At 38.3% G+C, this 15051-nt stretch overlaps 1 protein-coding gene across 1 annotated transcript; it reads left to right on the top strand.

Moving 5' to 3' along the window:
* Positions 1-7821: 7821 nt before the first annotated feature.
* Positions 7822-8754, top strand: LOC120310244 (craniofacial development protein 2-like; the record flags this gene model as incomplete). Its single annotated transcript, XM_039348445.1, is given in 1 exon segment — positions 7822-8754. A coding segment is annotated over 1 exon segment (933 nt), but the record flags the coding sequence as incomplete, so codon positions are not given.
* Positions 8755-15051: the final 6297 nt, after the last annotated feature.

Raw genomic sequence — 15051 nt, 5'->3', positions numbered from 1 at the left:
TTTTCAACACCATTGCAGCATCCCCATGGTCACGTGATCAAAATTCAGATGCTTGGCAACTGACTTATTTTTATGATGGTTGCAGTGTCATAAATATTGTATGATCCCCTTTTGAGACCTTCCGACAAGCAAAGTCAATGGGGAAGCCAGATTCACTTAACCATCACGGTACAAATTGCACAACTGCAGTGATTCACTTAAGAACTGTGGCAAGAAAGGTTGTAAAATGGGGCAAAAGTGACTTAACAATTGTCTCAGAAATTTGGGGCTCAGTCGTGGTAGTAAGTCAAGGGCTACCTGCATGGTATGTTTATTGAGTTTTGGGGTTAATTTTTTTTTTTGAAAACCTCTACTGTTGAATTGAACTGCACAGTCTGGGTATGAAAAGAGTTCCAGGGAAGCAAAATCGGGCCTGGTGGTCTAGGCTCCAGGCTGCCCATTTCTAGCAATGGCAGACTTTGACAACTTTATTCTGGAACTCAAAAGTACCGTATATGCCGGCGTATTAGGTGACCCGGCGTATAAGACGACCCCCATCTTTATAGCTGGGCCGCATTCCTAGAACATCGTCTTATATGCCGGAAACTACCAGTATTTCCGGCGTATAAGACAACTCGGCGTATAAGACGACCCCCGTTTTTGGCGCCGATTTCAGCACTCGCGGAAGTCGTCTTATATGCCAGCATTTACGGTACGTTCTTCCTTGATTCTGTTCTGGATGAGAGCTCTAAAGTGACAATCAGGGGAGAACCTGCTGATCTTCTCCCTACTCTGAAATCAGCTTCCTATATATTGCTTTATCTCTTCTTTTCAGCTTTTTCTAAAACGTAGCATGAAATATTCAAGAGACTTCACTGCTTTAGGAGAAGGCAGTGAAAGAGTGGATTGCTTTGGTCTGCTGAAAGCAATGACCAAATCTATGGCTTTTTTCCAACTTTACTTATAGTTTTTCAAAAATATTGGGCTGACCACCATTTGAGCTACACTTACCTGGAGGTCAACCCTGTTGAGCTTGTCATGCACAGAACTGCAGGTTAAGCTAATGCAGAGAGGAAATCTATCACCATGGAAACCTGATTGATTGCTGCATTAGTTAGGCAAAATCCTCATCTATTGGAATGGCATTTTATGCTGAATGCTTGACGTGAGGGCAGCCTTCCCCAACTTCATGTCTAACAGATACGTTGGATGGCTGCAGCTCCTATAGTGACACTAGGAGAATCAATGATCATGCTGGGGGTGAGTGTGGCATAATCCAGTATGCCTGAAAAGCCTCAAATTGGGATAATCTACAAAATGTATGTGCATGTATAATCGTGTGATGTCTGCAATTAAGGAGAAGTTCCCTTTTATGAACTATGCCCTACTGTAAGTGAAATTATTTTTTGAAATGACAGCTTTAACTCAGTGCTTTTTTCATGTTGGACAAAATTCTTTAATGCCGCTTGAAGAGAGGGCAAAGTTCTTTTTTGTGTGTGTGGTGGTGATGAGGTTTATTAAACATATGCTCATAGCTACTGTGTAATCTATATTTCTTGGCAAGAACTCAAATATTCAGAAATGGCCTGCAGTAAAGGATGTGAATGCATTTTACAATAGCGTGCTGTAACAAAGATAAATAAGCTTAGCTTACAGTAAACCATTCTAAGCCCTCATTTGTGCAGGCCTTTAGCCCTGTGAAAGCCCTTCTGCTTTTATATTCCCATTAATGCCTATATTTATCGCAGCCCTTTAGAAAATACAGCAAGTCCCAAATATTAAGTGTTGCCTAAATATATGATAAGCTAATATTCAAATGGGGTACTTTTATTCTTATTCTTTTTATAATCATGACTAGAAGCAATACTTGCAACTGGTTGCCATTGTGCATGAGCAGCACAGCACATATACCATGTTTTTCTAGCAATAGGTGCTTTAACTGGATTCCAGATTTTCAACTGACAGTCATGAAATGAGATACAAATAGTCCTTGACTTATGACTTTTCATTTAAAGATGGTTCAAAGTTATGACGAACTTGGACAAAGTGACGTACGACCTGTACTTGCACTTACTATTGTTGCACCATCCCCTTGGTCATGTGATTGCAATTTGAGACTTTTTAAAAAGAAATGTGACAAAAAATGCCCATTGAGAAAGCAGATTCGCTGAATAGCCATATGATTTGCTTAAGGACTGCTATAAAAATTGTCTATGGAGATTCTCAGTCATCCAGGTCATGGTTGTCCCAAAGGTGCTTTTTCAGGAGGCAACTGGACTTTCTTGTTTTTCTTTGAAGACGTTTCGCTTCTCATCCATCACATGGAAGCCATGCCCACCCCATTGCCGGCAATGGCAAAACAGTCCTGATACGTCACGCGATGTCACGTGATGTCGTGAGTTTGACATGTCTGCTCTACAATATGTTTAAGGTCTCACAGTCTTATTATTCTATTAGCTATTTCTAGTCTGATTGAAAATTTGCAAAGAGAAAAAGAGTTATGGAATAGAAGAGCAAGTTGTTTGAAAAGCTGGGAATAGCTATTAAACAAATTTGGGACTTAAGCTTTAACCTTGGAAGAGCTCAGAGAGATAGGCAGGGTTTCACCTGGCTAGTATGAGGATGGGAGAGTCCCAGCAAACCCAGAACTGCATACTAGACTGATGTTATCCAAATAAATAAATAAACTTAAGAAGGCAATGGCAAATTGCTTCCATGTTGTCGTTCCATTTGCCAAGAAACCTACATGAAGTCATCTTGAGCTGGGCTCAACTCAAAGGGGACTCATAATAAAACACCAGGTCCCCTAAATGTTCCTAACTGAAGAAAATAGATGACTTCACAAGGACTAAAATCATGATTAGGATCCAGTTGAGGACTGGGCAGTCTAAACTTCCAGAGTCAAAATTGCTCACCCAAGTTGGACACACTTGGAATAGAGCATCCAGTTCTGGTCACCATAATACAAAAAAGATGTTGAGACTCTGGAAAGAGTGCAGAGAAGAGCAACAAAGATAGTTAGAAGGCTGGAGGCTAAAATGTACAAAGAATGATTATAGAAATTGGGCATGTCTAGGACTAGCTAGCACATGATAGCAGTATTCCAATATTTTACAGGCTCCTATAAAGAAGGGGGGAAACTATTTTCCAAAGCATCAAAAGACAAGACAAAAAGCAATGATTGGAAATTAAGCAAGGAGAGAATCAACCTAGAACTAAGGAAAAATCTCCTAACGGTGAGAGCAATTAACCAATAGAATAGCTTGCTTTCAGAAGTCGTGGATGCTCCAACACTGAAGGTTTTCAAAAAGAGACCTGACAACCATTTATCTGAAATGATAGGGGGTTGGACTAGAAGACCTCTGAGATCCCTTCTAACTCTATTATTTTATGTTCTAAGTTCTTCTGAAAGTTGCCATTCAAACAGCCATTTTTAATAGGACAGAAGGTATTAAATATAAGGAGAATAATTGTGTTAACTATCTTCAATTAATCTGCCTTACTTTTAATTAAAAAGAACATCTATTCAATCTAATTCATTTTTTGTCATGGTCCTTGTTCATTTTTAAAGTACAGACCTTCAAAAAGGGTGCATTTACTTTTGAGCCTGAAAATAGTTATGCACCGTTGGCCTCAAAAGTAGCCGAGAGAGACAGATGGAAAAAAATGTCATAGCTGTTAAGTTACAGGACTAGCACCAGGGAAATCCAAGCCCACATCTACATTGAAGCGTGAAAATTTTGGGCCAATGACTTCTCAAACCACTGTACTTTCACAAGGATGTCTCTGTGGGCATAAAATGAAGGGAGATTTTGATGCAAACTGCTTCAGACTCCGGGATGAGAGGTGGGACGTAAATCTGATAGCCAAATAAATAAATACAAAAAGCTCAAGGTGTGATCATTCTAGTATGGGCTCTGTGTAAATACTGCAACTAAAGTGGAGATTTATTCTTGCAAAGATGGCTTTAGAAATGTGGACTGTTGACAAGCTTAATGAAGGGATGGGGAACTCCTCCAGGGCAAATAAGAAAAATGGCTGGATTTGATGGTCCAGCTACCCAACCCCTCGATTGCTGTATAAGTGACAGGGATACTCAGAGGTGGCTCAAGATGATTCCATTCCTAAGCAGACTGACTAATATTCTTCCTAAAAGTGGAAATAGTTGGGAATTAACTAAATATTGCTAAAAGTCTTTAAGTCATGGCATAAGAGATGAGTGTGCAACCATCGTAAAATCATGCTGTGAAGTCTATCCCATGACATTGTGTCACCAAAGGACAAAAGGGACTTTCCTTCTACTCTCAAAGTCTATTTGAATGGCCTAGAATCCACTCCAAAATCTTGTCAGGTGGCATAGTTGCTTATTAACAGCAACTATGGATATGTGAAGCTGCGTTCTAAGAGATAAAGACAGTGCTTTTTTTCTTAAAAAAAAAAAAAAAGGTGCCGGAACTCACACACTTCATACAGCCCGCCTTGCCTACCTTACAAGGTTCCATCCCAAAAAGGTGTCGGAACTCTGTTCTGGGCATTCTATGAGAAAAAAAGCCCTGGATAAAGGTATACAACGCTATAGAGCCGAGGTGGTGCAGCAGTTAGAATGCAGTACTGCAGGCCACTTTAGCTGACTGTGTTCAGCAGGTCAGCGGTTCAAATCTCACCGGCTCAAGGTTGACTCAGCCTTCCATCCTTCCGAGGTAGGTAAAATGAGGACCCAGATTGTTGGGGGCAATGTAATATATATATATATATATATATATATATATATATATATATATATATATATATATATACATACATTGCTTACTGGTGTACACCGCTTAGAGAATGCTTGCACTTAAAGCAGTATACAAGTCTCATAAAATAAATAAATAAATAAATAAATAAATAAATAAATAATATAGCCATTCTAAGATAAAGCTGGTCAGAATCAGGGCAGTATGTTGTTTAGGAAATCTTCCTGGAATGTTATTTATAATACTTGAATTGTATTATAAATAACATACATACAGTATACAGTACATACCAGAAAATCATGTTGAGTGGGAATTATGGCAGCTGAAGGCCAACCTATATGGAAAGCACCAGTCTAGAAAAGCCATAGATAACATGATAACAATGATTTCCCATATCATCCTGGCTTTCATTTGCTTCAGCATTTTTTACGGAATATGAGGATGAGTGCCCTTTGTTGTGCTAGGCAAGGCACTTCTACGTCTTGCAAGGCACTTCTTGCAAGGCATTTCTATGTCTTGAAAGTCAACCTGAGATGGCTTCATTATACAAATAGTCTTTGGGTTATGACCACTCATTTAGCAACCGTTCAAAATTACGATGGTACTGAATGAGTGGAACTTATGACTGGTCCTTGGCTGTTACAATCTCCCTATAGATGCTTGGCATCTAATTTGTGAATGTGAAATTAGTTACATGTTCATGATTTCTGTGGTTCCCTGCCGGTTCCCCACAAGCAAATTCAATGGGGAAGCCAGCAGGAAGTCACATGTTGCTTCTGCTCCTGCAGAGTTTTCACCCACCTACACTCTGTAGTGCCCACCACAGCACTTGCCTACTCACAGTTCTACACTGAGCTTGCCAGCAACACTCTCCACCACCACCATGGTATCCACACCCCCATCCATGCTGCAATAGTGTGTTGGTGGGGGAAATTCTGGTTCCAACTACTATCATAACCGAAGGACTAATTGTAGATATATAACAAACTTTTTACGTATTTATCTATGCCAACATTATATCTATGCCAACAGAAGGTATCCTTTAGGTAGGAGAGGATAGTTTTTTAGCAATTTAACCATTCTGCTTGGTAAGAATCAGGTTTCTCAATTCTAAGAGCAAAAGTGATTTTTCTTTACGCTTAGCTAATTTAATGAATATATGTTCTCTGTATCTGGGGATAGAGGGGTCTATCTAAATAACGGGTGTCAAACTTGCCGCATCACATAACGTGTCGTGACATATTTTTTTGCATTGTGAGAGCTGGGATGGGCGTGGCCTCCACATGATGCAACCGGCCCATGGGCCAGCAGTTTGACACCCCTGGTCTAGATTAATCAGGGAGAATATAGTTGTCCTGTAGCATCAGTAAAGGTAATTTGATAACCAATGAATAAACTAAACCATTTCCAGATGGTGACATTGAGAAACAGCTGGGGATTTGACAATTCTACAGCAGAAATGTTAACAGCAGCTGTTGCTCAGTGTAAAGTTATGTATGCTCTTTTCATTTAGGAATAAAAGCATATCAATATGGCAGATAAGATAAGGTTGATAGGTTATAAATAAGCTTCTTCAGGTTGATAGGTTATAAATAAGCTTTAGAAGATGTCTGCAGTTTGTGTTGGACAAAGAATCATACAGTCTTTGTACTCCACTTTCGAGTACTCTAGAAAAGGACATTTTTTATCAGCTTCTGCTAGTTGAAGCAACATGGCACACCAAATTGAAAAAAAGGGCTGTTTATAAATTGCTCACTTTACATGTATTTGTCTCATGGAGGAGTAATGAATTGAAGTGGGCTGTGGCAATTAATTCATTACTGATATTAGCAGTTCGAATGGTGTCCTCTTGATTTCCTTCTCTGCCCTCTCTCTGGCTGGTGTAAAGGTGTAGCTCATTTATGCTTCATTTTGTGAATCACCCAAGTGGTCACAACAAATAAAGGAAAAGGCTACAGGGTGGGTGCCATGGGCTGACCTTGCTCCTAGAAGTGTGAAGGATAGAATTGGGAAAAACGTATCACAGGCAAGCAGTTACGAGTTGCATTGAGGCAAGGAACAAACTGCTTGGTTAATTAGGCAACTTTGGAAGAAAATCACAACATGAAAATGTAGGCCCTATATCTTTTCAGCCCAAACATTTATCCTTTCTAAATAGACAGTGAAATTGGATTCCCTTTCAGAATGAAAATGACCAGGAAGGTTGAGTGCATTTAATGGTTTTCATACATGGGCCCAGCTTGTTTTATATTTAGTACAAGGAGTCTAAAGGATAGGCCTTAGACCACTGATGGCGAACTTTTGGGATTTAATGTGTCAAACATCAATGCCTAAGTTGACTCTGCTGACGGGACAACCCCTTTATCCTTCCCAAGCAAAAGAGAAACAAGTGTTTACATATTCATTTATTTAAAAAAATACAGTCAAATCATGTGTTGTGATTTATCAAATTCATCAAAGATCAAATAATTACAGAAACAAGATATGAGAATGACCACCCTCCCTGTTACAGTAACCTGGCTTATTTAAGTATCAGGCAGGAAGAGAAGCCAACTTATTTTCTGCCTCAGATCATGGCTTACTCCTGCTCCTGAGGGAAGAAAATGTGGTTTTAGAAAAGGAGATGCCAAATATTTGGTTACCTATATAACCATATAACTCTATAACATATATGTATACAGTAATTACATAACTATATGTCTATCTATCTATTGCCTGTATCTATCTGCCTGCCTGCCTGCTTGCTTACCTATCATTTTTCTATCTGTCTAACATCTCTGTCTGTCTGCCTGCCTGCCTGCCTGCTTCTGTCTATCTGTCTGTCTTTCTATCTATCTATCTATCTATCTATCTATCTATCTATCTATCTATCTATCTATCTATCTATCTATCTATCTCCCCTTTATGGATTACTGCCTTGTCGTGGCGAAGGGGCTTGCATAACTCAATGAAGCTATAAGCTATGCCGTGCAGGGCCACCCAAGACGGACAGGTCATAGCAGAGAGTTCTGACAAAATGTGATCCACTGGAGAAGGAAATGGCAAACCACTCCAGTATCTTTGCCATGAAAACCCCATGGACAGTACTAAAAGGAAAAAAGATATGACGCTGGAAGATGAGCCCCTCAGGTTGGAAGGTGTCCAATATGCTACTGGGGAAGAGCAGAGGGCTAGTACTAGTAGCGCCAGAAAGAATGAAGTGACTGGGCCAAAGCCGAAAGGACGCTCAGCTGTGGATATATCTGGTGGTGAAAGGAAAGTCCGATGCTGTAAAGATTTTTTCTCCATAGGAACCTGGAATGTAAGATCCATGAATCAAGGCAAGCTAGACGTAGTCAAAAAAGAGATGACAAGACTGAACATCGACATCTTAGGAATCAGCGAACTAAAATGGACAGGAATGGGTGAATTTAACTCAGATGACCATCAGGTATACTACTGTGGGCAAGAATCCCTCAGAAGAAATGGAGTAGCCTTCATAGTCAATAAAAGAATAGGAAAAGCAATACTGGGATACAATCCCCAAAATGACAGAATGATCTCAATTCGAATCCAAGGCAAACCATTCAATATCACAATAGTCCAAATCTATGCTCCAACCACTGGTGCTGAAGAGGATGAAATTGACCGGTTCTATGAAGCCCTACAGCACCTTATAGAATTAACACCAAAAAATGATGTCCTTATCATCATGGGGGATTGGAATGCTAAGGTAGGAAGCCAAAAGATAACCGGAATAACAGGCAAGTTTGGCCTTGGAGTACAAAATGAAGCAGGGCACAGGCTGATAGAATTTTGTCAAGAGAATACGATGGTCATAACAAACACTCTTTTCCAACAACCCAAGAGACGGCTCTACACATGGACATCACCAGACGGTCAACATAGAAATCAGATTGACTATGTGCTCTGCAGCCAAAGATAGAGAAGCTGTATACAGTCAGTAAAAACAAGACCAGGAGCTGACTGTGGCTCAGATCATGAGCTTCTCGTTGCAAAATTTAGGCTTAAATTGAAAAAAGTAGGGAAAAGCACTAGGCCACTCAGGTATGAACTAAATCATATTCCTGATGAATATACAGTAGAGGTGACAAATAGATTTAAGGAATTAGATCTGATAGACAGAGTGCCTGAAGAACTATGGATGGAAGTTCGCAACATTGTACAAGAGGTAGCAACTAAAACCATCCCAAAGAAAAAGAAATGCAAGAAAGCAAAATGGCTGTCTGAGGAAGCTTTGCAAATGGCTGAGGAAAGAAGGGAAGCAAAAGGCAAAGGAGAAAGAAAAAGATACACCCAACTGAATGCAGAATTCCAGAGAGTAGCTAGAAGAGATAAGAATGCCTTCTTAAATGAACAGTGCAAAGAAATAGAAGAAAACAACAGAATAGGGAGGACCAGAGATCTCTTCAAGAAAATTGGAGATATGAAGGGAGCGTTTCATGCAAAGATGGGCATGATAAAGGACCAAAATGGCAGGGACCTAACAGAGGCAGAAGAGATTAAGAAGAGATGGCAAAACTACACAGAAGAACTATACAAGAATGAGCTTAACATCCCAGATAACCACAATGAGATGGTCACTGACCTCGAACCAGACATCCTAGAATGTGAAGTGAAATGGGCCTTAGAAAATCTGAGCAACAACAAAGCTAGTGGAGGTGACAGTATTCCAGCTGAGCTATTCAAAATCTTAAAAGACGATGCAGTAAAAGTGCTACACTCAATTTGCCAGCAAATTTGGAAAACTCAACAGTGGCCACAGGATTGGAAAAGGTCAGTTTACATTCCAATTCCAAAGAAAGGCAATGCCAAAGAATGTTCAAACTATCGCACCATTGCACTCATTTCACATGCTAGTAAAGTTATGCTTAAAATCCTACAAGCTAGACTCCAGCAGTATGTGGATCGAGAACTACCAGAAGTACAGGCAGGATTTCGAAGAGGCAGAGGAACTAGAGATCAAATTGCCAACATACGCTGGATCATGGAGAAAGCTAGGGAGTTCCAGAAAAACATCTACTTCTGCTTCATTGACTATGCAAAAGCCTTTGATTGTGTGGATCACAACAAATTGTGGCAAGTTCTTAAAGAGATGGGAGTACCAGACCATCTCATTTGTCTCTTGAGAAACCTATATGCGGGTCAAGAAGCAACAGTGAGAACTGGACACGGAACCACTGATTGGTTCAAAATTGGAAAAGGAGTCCGGCAAGGCTGTATACTGTCGCCCTGCCTATTTAACTTATATGCAGAGCACATCATGAGAAAGGCAGGGCTAGATGAAACAAAAGTTGGAATTAAGATTGCCGGGAGAAATATCAACAACCTAAGATATGCAGATGATACCACGCTAATGGCAGAAAGTGAAGAGGAACTAAAGAGCCTCTTGATGCGGGTGAAGAAGGAGAGTGCAAAAGTTGGCTTGAAACTCAACATTAAGAAAACCAAAATCATGGCATCTGGCCCTCTCAGTTCCTGGCAAATAGATGGGGAAGAAATGGAGATAGTGACAGATTTTATTTTTCTGGGCTCCAAGATCACCTCAGGTGGGGACTGCAGCCAAGAAATTAAAAGACGCTTGCTCCTGGAGAGGAAAGCTATGGCAAATCTAGACAGCATACTAAAAAGGAGAGACATCACCCTGCCAACAAAAGTGCCTGTAGTCCAGGCCATGGTTTTCCCAGTTGCAATGTATGGCTGTGAAAGTTGGACCATAAGAAAGGCTGAGCGCCAAAGAATTGAGGCCTTTGAACTATGGTGCTGGAGAAGACTCTTGCGAGTCCCTTGGACTGCAAGGCGTTCAAACCGGTCAGTCCTAGAAGAGATCAACCCCGACTGCTCTTTAGAAGGCCAGATCCTGAAGTTGAAACTCAAATACTTTGGCCACCTGATGAGAAGGAAGAACTCACTGGAGAAGGGCCTAATGCTAGGAAAAATTGAGGGCAATAGAAGAAGGGGATGACAGAGAATGAGATGGCTGGATGGAGTCACTGAAGCAGTAGGTGTGAACTTAAATGGACTCCAGAAGATGGTAGAGGACAGGAAGACCTGGAGGAACATTGTCCATGGGGTCGCGATGGGTCGGACATGACTTCGCAATTAACAACAACAATCTATCTATCCATCCATCCATCCATCCATCCATCCATCCATCCATCCATCCATCCATCTATCTATCTATCTATCTATCTATCTATCTATCTATCTATCTATCTATCTATCTATCTATCGATCTATCGTGAGCCTTGGTACAGTAGTTAAAGTGCAGTATTGCATGCAAACACTGCCCACAGCCTGGAGTTCGATCCCAATGGGGCTTAAGACTGACTGTCTTCCATCCTTCTGGGGTTGGTAAAATGAGGACCCAGCTATGTAAATAATGCTCTACATTGTAAACTATCCAAAGAGTGCTGTAAAGCGTTATGGGGCAGGATATAAGCCTAAATGCTATTGCTATCAGCTTTCCTCCCAACACTTTAGACATCCGCTCGCATGGTTCCAAGTGACCCAACCTCAGTCTCACTTTGGTTGAGAATTATATGAGTAGGAGCAGAATGGTCTGAGTTAGATAAGGCTGCTTTATGTCCGGTTAAATCATATTCTACATAAATATCTAATGAGAAAGATGGTTATTTGTATCTGCAGGCTTGAGTTTTATTCATAGAGGTTCTCACCTGAGATGTGCACTGTCAAATCAGTGTTCAGCAGCCTAGACAAATCCCTGCAGTTTTCTTGGCAAGATTTTAGAAATAGTTTGCCATTGGCTGCTTCTTCCCAGGACTGAGACTGAGGAAGTGGCCCAAGGTCATCCAGTTGCTTTGGTTTCTGGGGCAGGACTAGAACTCAGGTTTCCCCAGTTTCTTAACCATTTATACCAAAGTAACTCTTCCTTTCCATATATTTTATTAATTTTTTAAAACATAAATCACTTAATAGTTGGTAAACAGTGTGTTTGCTGGGTTTACATTTGTAACGAAAAATCATTAACAATTGGTTTCTATAATCCATAATCCACATAGTACATTTAGTTGATTTCTCTCTTTCCCCAAAATGTCTTCTTTGCAAACCTTGAAATAATACAATTTTTATTATTTTGATAAATAACAGTTACATATATGATTTTTTCCCAATATTCCTGGAAATAATGATCACATCAATATAATATTTCTTTTCTATCTAATCATTCTGGTTGCCTCATCTTATATCCTGTTACAGTCCTTATTTAGATTTGTTTCTCCCATAAAGTTCAAAGTATTCTTGCTGGTTAAGATTTTCTCAACAGATAATTACATTTAAAGATTTAAATCCATTTTTCCCATATAAACCATCTCAACACTTTTACATTTCTTAAAGAATAGGTAAAAACAGTAAAGAAAAGGAAAAAAGAGCAAGAGTAAAGAAACATAAAAAATAAAATACTACTTAAAATATATATTCCTGACCTAAGCTAATATATATTCATTCCCAAAATTTCTTATTCTTTTTAAGTATGATTAAAAATATATTTAATCTTTAAGTATTCCATTTAATGTGTCTAGTCATCTAATCCTTTAACTCTTATTCAAAACATTTTTCTTTTTTATACATTATAATTTCCCTAACTTCAGACACATTTAATTATCTAAAACATTTCCTTCATCTAGGCCATTTCAGCAGTATTATATTACTTATATCAAGAAATAAAATAAAAAGGGGAAAAAGAAGCATACAGTATTATTTAAGGAATTCATCTCTCTTAGAATGACATATGTATTCAGAATCTTTTCTATTTCTTTAACCATATTCAAACAAATGTTTCTTTTTTAAATATTCTCTCTGGTAGATCCTATCATCTATTTTCTTAATTTTCACTTTGATCTTTTTTCTTTTGACCAGTATCTATCTTGATCACTGTGTTTTGCTGAATCAAAAAGTTTTTCCATATATTCATGACTGTTGCTGTAAGTATAAGAAGTAAATTGAATAAAGTGTCTCTATGTGAGGCTTTTGCCTTTCCATGTTTCTTGAAAATCTTTTTCTCTTTCTTCTTCTTTGCTTCTCTTGTCACTTCCTTTCTCTCTGATGTTTTCAACATCTCTACATTCCATTTTATCCAATCTGTTTTTTTGTCCTCAGATTTTGTAGTCTTAAGGGATGAGTTGTTTTTTCCATTTCTTGTAAATTTTCCCCCACTAGGATTAATTCATGTTTTCTTGCTTTGCCTTTGACTTTCTATTTTCAATTTTATGTCCATTTATTTGTTTTGTCTGCTCCTTCTCTGTTGTTTCCTGGAAGTTTTTGTTGTTGTAAAGTTAACTTAGAGATAGATTGATTTGTATATTCAAAGTTATTTTGGATTTTTTTGTGATTTGAACTCAGTGTTATTTGAATTAATTGCAGTATACTATATATCTGCTCCTGAGAGGTATTTATGTTTTCTTGGTGTATTCTGTCTACATGTCTCTGATACATGATGGCCAAAAGTTGGAGTTTTCCTTCTTATCTGCAAATAGCTTTAGAGACCCGGTTAAATAGATATTTGTAATCCAAAGAGTTAAAAAAAGATTTTTTTCCTAAAGTTTATAATTCTCTCTTTGTCTGCAGCCCAGATTGTTGTCTTTTTTTTTTTGTCACAGCTGTTCTTTATTATTAAAGCTTTGAAGGTCACAAATACAGATTAGCTTTTCCCAGGTTTTGGCAAGTTTTCAATGAAAATCATAGCTGTCATAATCTTCATCCACCACTAGGTGTCAGCATCTATTTAGTTTTCAATATGAACAATTGTTCTTTAAAATGAGAGTCTTAACCATTCAACAATCTTAAACTTGTCCAAAGTTAAATTTTAGCTCTCAGGTTTATAAATTTATTTCACTATCATATATTTTGATCCTTCATAGAAATTTTAATTCACCCCTTCCGTTAGTATAAGGATGGGACGGAAGTCCCCCTCCTTCACTTTTGGAGGTATTTTGCTTCTTGGGGATCTTTTCCAGGAAATTAAGTGTAGAATAGAAAAGGGAAAATCAGATTCCTCGCCCATTTTCAAGCACACTATTTACTGGTTAGTTCTTTTGGACTCTGGTTGCAAGTAGCTGATTGATGAAATACAGCCTTTCTCCTGTTGGGTTAGAAGGCTTTCCCCAAGATAAACAGAATGACCGCCATCATTTCAGAGTTGCTGGGGCACCCTTCTTTCTTTGCCCCTTCTCCGGGGCAGCTTGGACCCATTAGGGTTTCCAGGCAGGATGAAAGTTAGCCGTGGGGGTGCAGCGGTCTGCAAGCCCACGACCAGTCGCTACCACGCAGGACCAGAAGTCCAACTCTCTCTCTTCCTTTCTCTTACCCTCTGAATAATTACATAACAGTTTTAAAGTCCAAATGGATTATAGGTTTATTTTTTAATTTAATTTTTCTTTAAGATTTTTAAGAAGGAAGATAAAAACTAATAGAAACTAACATAAAGTAAGAAAAAGAAAAAAGAGAATGCTAAAAATGCAAGAAAGAAAAAAGAAAAGAAAAAAGATATGAAGAAGCAGCTTCATAAATTTACCTTATACTCTATGGTTACCACTTAACTCTCTTCTTTCTGTCTAATCATCAAAAGCATAAATCACAAGGACCTTTTTCTGTTTTACACAAAAAGTCCATAAGCAACTTCCAATCAGCAATAAATATTGGTATTTGTTTTTTCTGATCAAAGAAGTCAATTTAGCCATCTTAGCAAGTTCCATCATCTTTATCAACTAGTCCTCCATTGTAGTTATTGTAACAATCTTGCCTCAGTTATCCTGTACAAAAACGAAGTTCCATGACTTTTTCCCCCAAACTATTTGTCCACCAATCCTATAAGAAAAACCTCTGGTCTCAAATGAATATTAATCCATAAAATTTTCTGAATTGCTGTGTTCATTTGAATCCAGAATTTCCTAGCTTTTGTACACATCCACCAACATGATAAAATGTCCTTTCTTCTTGTTCACATTTGCAAGAAAAATTTGAAGTGCCTTGTACATTCCAGACAATTTTTCTGGTAGAATACTGTATGTTAATGATACATAATCTTATAATAATTTTCTTTAAGATGATAATGACGATAGAGTAAATTTCAATCCTTTCAACCAGATTTTTTCCCATTGTTCTGTATACAACAACCAAAATTTGTAGCTCACTTGACTGTATCAAACATTATTTCACTTGTTCTACTTGTTTCAAATTTCACAGTTGATACATTATAGCAATTATGTTCATCATTTCAAACTCTGTCTTAACATTGTTCAAAACCATAAATTCTTTTGTCTACTTTAAATCTTTCTAATAATTGTAAATTAGAGAACCATTGACATTTATATCC

Source organism: Crotalus tigris, unplaced genomic scaffold (genome assembly GCF_016545835.1).
Source record: "Crotalus tigris isolate CLP2741 ecotype Arizona unplaced genomic scaffold, ASM1654583v1 scf7180000018155.2402879, whole genome shotgun sequence".
NCBI classification, from domain to species: domain Eukaryota; kingdom Metazoa; phylum Chordata; class Lepidosauria; order Squamata; family Viperidae; genus Crotalus; species Crotalus tigris.
This window is presented reverse-complemented; position numbering and strand designations above follow the sequence as displayed.